The 11,334-nt window shown below is 40.7% G+C and overlaps 1 protein-coding gene across 1 annotated transcript; it reads left to right on the top strand.

The window, feature by feature from the left end:
* The first annotated feature begins 5,347 nt into the window (after nt 1-5,347).
* tgif2 (TGFB-induced factor homeobox 2) lies at nt 5,348-9,564 on the top strand. Its single transcript, XM_085353940.1, has 4 exons — nt 5,348-5,368; nt 6,800-7,038; nt 7,710-9,125; nt 9,535-9,564. Exons 1-4 carry the CDS (start codon nt 5,350-5,352, stop codon nt 9,562-9,564), a joined length of 1,704 nt encoding a protein of 567 aa, XP_085210066.1. The 5' UTR covers nt 5,348-5,349.
* The last annotated feature ends 1,770 nt before the right edge of the window (nt 9,565-11,334 follow it).

Raw genomic sequence — 11,334 nt, 5'->3', positions numbered from 1 at the left:
ATCTCTGGACACTGTGAACCAGCTGCTTTCAAAAAGTTATGTGATTTTTATTGTAATACCTGGACTGATTTTCCTAAATCTTGTCTTTTATTTATACAGTCCATATAATATTAATTTAAATGGACACTAAACCTAAACATTTTCAAAGAATAGAAATTACCGGTAAATTGAAATAAGAGAATCACCCCTGGGAAAATAACTGAAAAACAAACAGTCAAAATAAAAGGTAATTGGAAATGGCTGAAGCAGGTCCAGATATTGTCACTTAATAAAAACATTTATTGATTCATACAATGTTTTGTTTTTTTTTGTTTTTTTACTACTCTGAGAAGTGCAAACCAGCTCTAAAGAGAACAGAAAGAATGAGATAAAACCCTGTAGATCATTGCGCTAGGAGATGTAAATCACTCATAAATCAGAGTTTCTAGTCTTCTATTGGCAGCTTTATGAAATGGTTCCCATAAGAGCCAAATCATGTTGGTTTGTGAAAAGAACAGTACACACTGTTTAACTTTTCAGGCATGTAATAGGTAGTTCCCTTTTTTTTAAGAGCGTTTTGAGACTACTCTAAAACCCATAAAGGCTGATCTATCAGGCTCTTAACTATCCAATATTTTTAATCAGCGATACAGTTTTCATAACATTATCAAATAGGTCAGGAGCGCACTGCTTGCATTACCAGTACCATGTTCGCTTCTCGTGTTAAGTTAGAGCAGTCTGCCTGAGAAGCACGAGTCAGCACTCTGCATCTAAAGACCCAGAGTGTCAGTTTTTTTCTCCCCAAGTGAAACATGCAGCTCTCAGCAAAATCAGTGAAAAAAATAATCTATTTATAGTCATGTTGTCAGGCTAGCAGCACTATAACTGATATTTTTGGTATAATTTAAAGATGTGGAATATATCTGAGAAACGTTTTTCACAAATGTGGAAAAATGCAAGCTAAATAAAATGTCATTAATCCGATATAATATAGGAGATAATTACCAGAAACACAACGAGGGTTATAATTATTTTATTATCAATAAGTTACCAGAATCTTTGACAGGGAACATCTTTCCTGGTGCACTCTTTCTTTCTGTACTGTGTGTGAGCCACAACACTTTATCGAGATAGCTGTCATGCATAGATAGAAGTTAGGTAGCTATCTTGCACTTGCTGATGTAATCTGCCACTGGAGCACAGGATTGATCCCTTGATATAGATTCCAGTAATGATTGATTAATACATTTTGATCTGCAACATTTTTGTAAACCTTTACTTTATACGCAGCGTAAGGTTTATCCTGCAGCTGCCCTAAATTAACAGTATTGGCAATTACAAAAATCTTTTTTTAATGTTCGTCTAATGGTCAGTCCACCGGCATGCGCACGCTCTTTAATAAAAATGATGTGTTTAATTCTAAATATAATTATTGTTGGTAACCATGAATTATCAAAGTTGTTGTTTTGCAAAAGAGTTTTTTTTTTCTTTTTAATGAAGATCCCAATTACTGTTATTTGCTTGCATTCATGAATTAGTTTTTGTGTTTGAATGTTATAAGTCTGATTAATTTCAGACTTGTCTGAGAAGTCCAGTGTACCAGCTCAAGTTTGGGTATATTTTGATTGGTCATTTTTAGTTTTATACATGTTTTCACAGATGTGAAGTGGGAGTTTTGCAAAATTACCTCAAACTTTTGAGGGGTAATGTTTACCCGACAGAATGACACGGGGAACTATATACCGAATATTTATTCCTGTTGTTGGGACGAAATCTTTCACTCCTCCTGGTGTCTTTTGTCTTCTCTTTTCCACTACCTTAGCATTTTCTGTTTGTGCTGTAACTGCAGATACTTAAATATTTGACTTCTTTAAGTGCTTTCATCTAGGCTTCATGCAGCAGGCACAGTGAGCAGGTTTCGTGTTTCCAGAAGTGTTTTTTGATTTTATTTTGCTTCCCATCACTCAACAAAATAACGAAATCAAAGTTCATTGTTACATTATCTCCCCCCCCCATCAGAGGAGCACCCAAAATACCTGCACTTATTTTTATTCAAAGAAGACTTTCTTATTAAAGCATTACATACATTAGTGATTGTGTTTTAATCATTTATTCAGTTGCTTTTTTTTCTTTCCACTGAAGACTGCGTAAGCCAAAGATGAATTCACTGTTTTAAATTCATCTTGTGTATTTAAATGTCAGCTTCAAGGAACTCAAATGTCGACTGTGAAAATAGATTAAGTACACTGTAGCCATAGCAACATATAGATTTAAAGATTTTGATAAGTCCATGTTTGACAGCAGAACTGGCCATCACTTGTGGATCAAACCTCTTCGTTTGGTTCATGAACTTAGGAGTTTGCATTTTGAAAAGCATCGTTTCTGAAGTCTGCAGCAACAGGGGCTGATTTTTCTTTTTCTTTTTTTTCACTCAAGAAAACATATGATGTCTCTGCCATGTGTTTACAGTGAAATTACATAGCTGGCATTGCATAATTTGCATGAAGGGGACACATCGCTTTGATTGCACATATCCCCTCACTTTAGATTTTTACACTGCGAGTAGCATACCGAACCAGCGAGTCACCCCTGACATGCCTTAGATCAACCACTGTCATTTGCCTGTCTTCCACTTTCAGTTGGTAAGCAAACAAACTCCAACTGTCCTCTCCTAATTACTTGCCACTGGCCTTAGCTGTTGCAGTGTCTGTTTCTCACCTGCTGTGAACCAGAAGTACATAATTTGAATTGGAAATACCAAGTAAGCACCACTTCTTACTCTTGATTGCTCACCATTCTTTCGCTGTTGTGTTTGCCTGCTGGGGATGTCTCTCAGCCAGAAAAATGGCACAAAGGTGTCAATAGTTGGCTCCGTGATGGCTGTCAGTATACCCCCTTCCGTTTGACTGGGGGTGAATAGGGCCGTTAACATCTGAGGCCTACAGTGTGACTCAAACTTGGTGGTTGGCTTGATTTAATTTCTGACTGTCTGGAAGAACTCGTCTGATGAAATCTTCTCCTAAAATAAGCATAGATGTCTCTTCTATATGTAAGCAGGGCGGCTTCTAGTGGATATATATGTATCAACGACAAGATGACAGTGTCTTCACTCTATGCACTCACTGCCATGTTTTACAATACCTAATAATTATGTAATATGTTACATAATTTCATGTATCATTTTCTTTTCTTCATATTTTTCCCCCACATATTGCTTGCTTGCACAAAACCGTAGGACTTGAATGCAGGTAAAACACAAATGTGGCATCTCCGGCGCACTAAGGGGAGGAGGCCAGGAACACAGAGAAAGTTGTTCTGTGATCTGTTTCAAACTGAGAGTCGAGACTTTTTCCAGCCTGCTGATGACTGTGTCTGTGTGTGTCTGTGTGTGTGCATGTATGGGAAACCAGGGGATGTAAGTGGGGTACTTAAAGAGACAAAAGAAAGCTCATCTCATACATTTAAACAAAGCTGTTCTTTAGCACACAAATAATCACTGGGGCACACCTAGCTGGATTTCCTGGGTAGGTTTATCAGTGACTCACTCAGTGGCACTGTGGGGGGGGGGGGATTGCTGCTCTAAACTATTGATTTTTATGGGTGATAATGAATGGGCTTTTATTTAGCATCACACTAAATGCATGATGAGTTTCATATCAGAGCATAGCTTTGATGAGCAGTCTATATTTTTTTTTCTGTGAAAGGGTAAAAGTTTCATTTTGGGAATCCAAGTTTGATACATGTTTGCACATTTAAATGTGTTTCCATCAGACAGTGTGAATCTAGTGAAACTAACCCCACGCAGTACTCTGAAGAGAGGGGGAGGACAAAAAGCTCTTTCGTATCCCTTCATTGTTTCTCTGACTTTGGAATATAACTGGGAAAAGGGGGTGAAGGGCAGGGGCAATACTCTTTTAAACATGAGAGATATGATGTAGCAAAAAGTGTCTGTACAAATCCTAGAAGAAATACTTTATGAAGCAAGCACATACTTTAAATCTGTTCTTTAAACTACTCTTATAGGCTGTGTGTAATTCAAGGTCTGTGGGTTTAGTAAAACTGGTTGTGCTGTCTGAGACAAAGTTGTGAGTGAGTGGATGTGCTCATAAAGTGAGATTTACTTAGATTCTTGTCACTATACTCTGGTAATATTTAAAGTATATGCGCAATACTGAGTAAAAGGGTTGTTTGATATTAAGACAAAACTAATAATCTTGCATTTCTCCCCGTGCTTCTAAAAATGTCTTCTGTAAATAAGAACAAAGTCGGACTAAAATCCCCATCTTTTACAATGCTGTAGAGCTATTTATACTATTTCAAGGTTGTTCAAATGTATAATGCAGAGACCTAAAATTCAATAAATGCACACAGTACTTTCTCAAAAACGTCATCATGGCTGCCTTTATTTTAGTGTTTTGCTCTTTTAAAAAGGTGATTTCCTTTGCTTTTTTGTTTTAAATAAGTGTAAAAATCGTTTTTAACACCGAAAACATACTATGATCTATAGTCTTCATTTACAGTCATCTTACGTTGATTTGTTTGTGCTATCAATCTCACGGAAACCAAAACTCCCGCTTATTTTCTGGAGGAGTTTGAGTCTTCCACAGATGTCGAGAAATCAAAACAGTCCCATTTTTGTCAAACGAGCCTCTCGGGCTTGAACAGAAACCGAGCAAAATGAATAAGAAATCACCAGTCAACTCTTAAGACGCTTATGTTTTTGTGTTACGTTTTACATATCTCAAACAGAGATATAAGCTATCCCCTGGAGACGATAATAAAATGACCACAGTGGTCTGAAGGGATTACACCGTTGTTATATATACATCCCGCTTGTGTCTATGTAACCACTGGGTTGCTAGTTGCTCCCCTCCGGTTTTAACCGCGTCGAGATAATAAGAATGTTTCAATGACTGCGCTGTATTTTGAATGAAATGGTTCTCCCGTCACTCACTGTGACACCGAGCCAGTCTTCTGCCTGAAAACGCGCCGCGATTGGCGCATGTTCGCCTAGGAATAAACGCCGCGACGCGATTGGCCGACAGCTGTGAAAGGGGTGGGACGGACTGTCAAGATTAGCAAACCGCTGCAGGTAAAAGGAAGGAGCGACAGAAGACAGCCAACATTTATCTTTGCAAGAAAGCGAAGAGTGTGGTGGAAATGTGACTTTTGTTTTCTCCTCACCTCCGTGCGGCACAACTCTAGCGGCGACGGCTTTTAGTTTTTTTGGAGTCGGGACGAGAGCACCAACACCTTCGGCGCCTTGGAAGAAAGTGTCGCTGTGTCAACCATCGTTTGGCTCCCGGGCACGCTTTGTAACAACGAGCAACTTGGACAGCTGCGTGTTTTCCATACAGCTATCGACAAAGAATGAAAGCAGCCAAAAGAGGTGAGCTCTACTCGTCTTTTGCCGTGTCCGTTTCTCGCCAGCGGAGTGTCTGCCTACGAGCCCCTGCGTGGCTTTTCGCTGTTGACTCTGGCTGGTATGCGGGGGTTTTTGTTGCGAGCAAATGCAGCGTGTGTTTGTGTTGAAATTTGGAGGGACAGCTAGCCAGCTAGTTATCTCTGGAGGCAGGCATGGTGTCCATCTGGCGGAGCGACATGCGGGGAGGCTGTGCGTCCCTGCTCGCCTCCTTTTGTGCCTTCCACATGGCTAATTTACCCGTTTTCCCTCCAGGTTGGTCATATTTTATTTTATGCAAGTAGTGGGGGTTTTTGTTTTGTATTTTGAAATGCATCCTAATTTCTCTAACAAAGCGGTCTGTTGTGCATAGCTGGGCGATCATTTTTTTCTTTTTACGGTCTCAGCAGCCTGAGGCCGTGACCATGTATTAAACTTTTTTACTTTTTCAAGGCTTTCCAAGGCGACCCCGAGCTCCAGATGCCTACAAAGGTAGAGAGGACATTTTGTAAACACAAGTTGATCAGCGTGATGCTGATGTGACAAGCTGGCCTATCGGAATGAAACCTTACTAAGCCAGCCCTGCACTGAATTGTATTTGCTTGCTGTCAGTAAGATAGTTTGGAGAGTTTTTTTTGTTGTAGATCTTAAAGGGTCCGTGCCGTGAGCCAGTGGAGTTGTAGTATCACGTACGTGTCACGCCTCTTCGGGGCACTGCAGGGAAAGCCTCAAATCTCTGTCAAGCGAGAAGTCCTGTTTTTTTGTCAGACCCAGTTTGACCACATTAAGGCTGTTTTTTGAAATATCTATCCTATTCATAGAGTCGGGCTGTCTGAAATGTTTTTATTAATAGTAATAGCTGTTTTATTTCCCTCCTGCCCTTTTTGTTGAATCGGCTCGAGGTGCTTTGCATTGTCAATAGATTCCTGGGCCACTAGCTACTGTGATGTTGATATGGCCACAATGTCTTTGTGAGGACAGGCGCTACCCCCGGGGGTCAGGTTTCACCCAGCCCCACAGAAGGACATTTACTGCATTCACTTGCCCACCCCTGGGATCAGGCATGCTCCATTTTGAGGGGAGATTCCCTCCAGTGCCAACCATAAGTCTTTTTTTGCAAGGCATGTGTAGCACAATATCACAAAGCTCTTGTAAATCTGTTTGTTACTATGTAATAGTTAAAAAAATAGCAGTAAACAAGTACTGTTACTTTTATGTCCTTGATCAAACGGTTACCTTCCTTTAATGTTTGTTTACCTGGTGTCTGAAGAACTGTGCCTAAACCACACCATGCATGAGCCAGAATAAGTGATGGGTAACATCAGAATCAGAATACTTTATAAGGACTACCTCCTACAAACCAAGTCAGCCAGGGGTGTAAAAGTCAAAGTGACTGACGTCTTGCCTATTTTCTCTCAGCTCTCACAGAGGATACTTGCCCGGAGCGTGAGGAGCACACCTCAGCGGACAGCGATGATGGCTCCCCGCTCGACCTGTCAGGAAGGGGACTCTCTGGGAAGCGCCGTCGCCGTGGTAACCTGCCCAAGGAGGCGGTGCAGATTCTCAAGAGCTGGCTGTACGAGCACCGCTTCAACGCCTACCCTTCAGAGCAGGAGAAACAAAGTCTGTCGAGCCAAACCAGCCTCACGGTGCTGCAGGTAAGGAGCAGGTTTTCATTTATTGATTTATTCTTTTCACTCGCGAGAGAAACTTGCATCAGAGGCACGACGCTACGTCTGTTAGTACAAACAAGTGTGACGCGTATTTGGCTGATGATGTCTGATGGATTGTGCATGTAAATCTAAAAGCACTTGCTGCTTTAACTGCTCTTTCTGATTGTGAACAAGTGAAAGCAAAACAATAGTTGAATGTTAGTGGAATGTATGCATTGTACTAAAGAGAATAGCATTTTTCCCAGCCTTCCTTTTTTTACTTTGTTGCATCAGTGGTAGACGTTTCCTCTTTCCCTCCCAACACGTAGGCATGCACAGACAGGCTGCATTAGATAAGGCATTTGCAGATCAGTATGAGGCTGCAGCAGAGTTTCTTGTTATGTAGTCAGTTCACTGGAATGCCTTTGACTGGCTTCTCTGTGGCTCAGCATATTTGAGCTCAAACCTTCATTGCTGCCAGCTGTATGGGGGCACTCACGCCTTGTCTTGTCATGTGAGAGGCTGTACCACTAGAGGGAGTGGTGCTTGGGTACAGGTTTAGGTGAAGAAACGTTGCTGTTTGCGTCAGTTGTCTGACACTTCTTTTAGGCTGGTAAGCAGAAAATATTGGTTCTTCTCATACCTGAAATCTACAGTTTTTGTATTTATTTTCCCAGATCTGTAACTGGTTCATCAACGCACGTCGCCGCCTGCTCCCTGACCTGCTTCGCAAGGATGGCAAAGATCCCACCAAGTTCACCATCTCTCGCAAGGTTGTAGGTAGAAATGAGGGCCACTCCTCTCCCAACCCATTGCCGGAGCGCCCATCTGTCATTCATTCTGCCCCTGTTTTCGACCTCGGTGTTCTCGGAAGCACAGCAACAGCTATTCTGACAGGAGCAGGTTACCCTGGTAAGGAAGTGTCAGTCCAGGCACTGATGAAGCTGGATGCACAAAGTCTGCTGATGAAAGTGAAAGAACAGGGGCCTTATTTGGCAAGTCTTGCCAGCAGAAATACAGCAGCTAGCACCACCAATGGCCTCTTCAACACACCTCCACCAACTCCTCCAGATCAATGCGCTCCCCCGGACTTTAGTGCTTTGCGCCTCCTCGCAGATGTAGCTGCGCAGAAAGCTATAGAGCTGGAAAACGAAATGAAGCTGAAGAGCCAGAATAAACCCACAGAGACTGAACAAGCAGAGTCACAGAGCAGCACTTGTAACCGAGAGATAGGCCTCACACCTCCTCCAGAAGACAACCAACAAGTCTTGGATCCTTCCAGGGTGCAGCATCTAATGGAGACAGCTATGACCGTTCCAGCATCAGATGTGCCTTCGGGAAAGGATTCGGTGCCTGCGAGTACAGAAGCATCTCTTCCAGTCCCAGCTCCAGTCTTTTTCTCAGCTCCAGGGATATCACCTCTTCATATGAATAAAGTCATCGTTTGCCACATAGAGCAGGATCAGCCTCAACTTCTTACAGCCCATCTGCCAACCATGATGCCAGTACCTGCCTTAGTCTTAAAACAGCAAGATCCTCACAAACCAGTAGCTGCTCCAGCCTCACCAGCTTTAGCCTTCAGCTCAGTTGCAACTCCGTTGTCCACTACATGTCCTGCAAGTGTGCCGGGCTCAGTGCCATCCCCAGTCCTTCTGCCAGTCACAAATGTATCTTCCGTCTCTGCAAATCAGGAGTTATCCACAAATGTAGCTGTTGTTCCACCCACCAGAGGAATACCACTTCAGCTGCCATGTCCCAGGTCCCCCTCAACTCCAGTTGCAGTAGCATGCCCACTGCCATCTTCAGCTGTCATGTCTTCTGAAGCCCCAGTTACAAGCCCAGCATCAGCCTCTGCCCAGGTTTCAGCCGCTGCCTCAGTTTCGCCCCAGTCCGCATCCATCACACCTCCTCTTGGCCTCAGTTCCCAGCACACCGCCTCCCAGCAGCCCACGTCCCCGAGCAGTACCAGCACAAGTAGCAGTAGTTCACAGAGGAATTCAGCTTCTGTGCCCCGTGTTTGGAGCATGGTCACCAGGCAAAGCCGCTCCCTGGGGAAAACCCCCATTAGTGCCGTGTGGGGCCCACTGCACCCGGTGAGTGAAACTGTCAACTAGGAGCTCTTTTAAAAATATATATATATAGTTGTGTAGACCAAACACTAATTTTAGTATGGACAACACTATATTGGAGAATGTATTATTATTTTTTTTTTTTTTATTCATCACCAGTACGTTTTGATATGATTTTTAAACCTGAGCCTGTAGAATGTGCAGCGGGGAATTAGTTAATCAGATGTGCAAACTGGGATGAAGTAAAGTAACCAACATAATGGTACTTATAAAATAGAAAAAGAGATGGGAAAGAGACTGTGTTTATTATGCTGTTTGACAACAGAAGGGGGTTTTCTTAAATCACTTTCATAATGAACATTCCTGTAGCGTAAATGCAAAAAAAAATTTTTTATGTTTGTTTTGTTTTTTAACCTCTTACCATTTTTACCAGGATGTATTGATCGCCCACTTTTTGGTGTAATTGGCACCACCAGCAAAGTTGGCCTCTTTAGTAGCAGTACTGGATTTTATTGAATGTACAAAAGACACTGACTGCGAAACATCCACTCCCCTCTAGGATAAAAATGAGGGCATGGTTTTGTTTTAATATTCACATCACCATCTTCTTAGTTTAGTGCAATGTGTTTATTTTATTATTATTATTATTATTATTATTATTCATTTTTTTGGGATGAGAGAAACTGATTTTTACAGCAGCAAGCTCGGACCCTTTCATAATGTATTCCTGTTGTTTTAGTTAAAAGGGGAGTGACTTGTTGTGTCAACTTTCTGCGAAGTATATGCTTTTTTTTTTTTTTTTTTTTTTTGCCCTTTTTTTTTCTACAGTTATATCTGTAGTTTTAATTAAAATCAGTATTATAGTGATTTAGCCAAAAACATGTTTTTCTTCTAGGCAATCATCTGTTAACATGAAGCCCTCACAACTCCACGACGCATTCAGTTTAGTGAGAGAAATGGTGCTTTTATGGTTTATAATATTTATGGTTTCTATGTTCCCATTTTATTCAGCAGATATTTCTCTGTGCACATAGGTTCTCTGCAAAGCAAATGTACCACACTCAGTAGCTGACTTTTTGTATATTTAATGTTCTAGTATTTCCTCATCTGTGATTTCCACTTTTATTTACAAATGGTTTCTATAGACTTTCTAATCATAAAGTTTTAGTTTCCATGAAACTGTAATAGGATGAACCACAATTTGTGGCTAAATGCCATCTCAACTTTTAACAGTAGCAGTGTTTGTGGGAAAGTTACATTTGTATGAGAATAATGCTGTAGCAAAAGTTAATCTACAATACTATCATGTTTACCAGTGTTACCGAGCTGTGTTTAGCTCAAACGGTTAGGTTTATTCTGCGTTTTTGTTTAAATAAATGTGTGGGTTGTAAATGTTGTCATACTGCCAAGCATCGACCATCACAATCATTCCTGGAAAAAAAAAAAAAAAAAAATTTTTTTTTTCTTTTTTTTTTCTTTCCTGTCTTGCTCTTGTCAGATATGAACATGGGAAAATGGTCATACATTTTTATTTTACTGTTGTTGTTTTGTTTGTTTTTTTTGTTTCCTCACTGCCACTTGTATTTCAGGATTTAGATTTTTCTTTTTAAGGCTTTATTTTGTTCAGGTATTCTGTCTGATGTGCATTTATACCTCAATTTACAAAAGTCATGTCAGACTTGGGTCATGTCAAGGATATTAAGTATTAAACGCAATCTTTCTTTCTTTTCTTTTTTTTTTCTTTCTTTTTTTCCATTGATGCTAAATCATGTCACTGTGAGTACACCTTAATGGTTGTAATACTGGATGGATGACTAAGGCGTTTTTGTTTAATGGCAGTGCTTTATATTAAGTTTCCTATGATGTGCTTTTTTTTTTTTTTGATGTTTTGACTTAAGCTTTATAACTGTGTGGCCTCTGTAGAGCTACATGCATTCAAAACGTGATCATTCAATTTCATGTGACTCGCAACTGACTGCTGGTAGTATGGCTGACTGTTGTGCCTTAAACCTACAACTGATTAAGATGTCTCATTTTATATTAAAGACTTAAACAGTCTGTGCAATATATGCCTTAAATTTAAAATGTCTTGTCTTTTTTTTTCTTTTTTTTGTATGAGCCTTTCAAGGAAATAAAATTTCAAAACTGTTTATAAATGTTTCATTTGTCTTTGTTTTGCTTCTGAAAGCAAATTGATCACTTGTGAGTTCCTTCTGTGCAGTAGTGGGGTTGA

This window comes from Diplotaxodon limnothrissa, linkage group LG5 (genome assembly GCF_057381915.1).
Source record: "Diplotaxodon limnothrissa isolate DT_005_m linkage group LG5, D_limnothrissa_male_GT1.1, whole genome shotgun sequence".
Lineage (NCBI taxonomy): Eukaryota > Metazoa > Chordata > Actinopteri > Cichliformes > Cichlidae > Diplotaxodon > Diplotaxodon limnothrissa.
The sequence above is the reverse complement of the archived record's forward strand: the minus strand, read 5'-3'. Positions and strand labels throughout refer to the sequence as shown.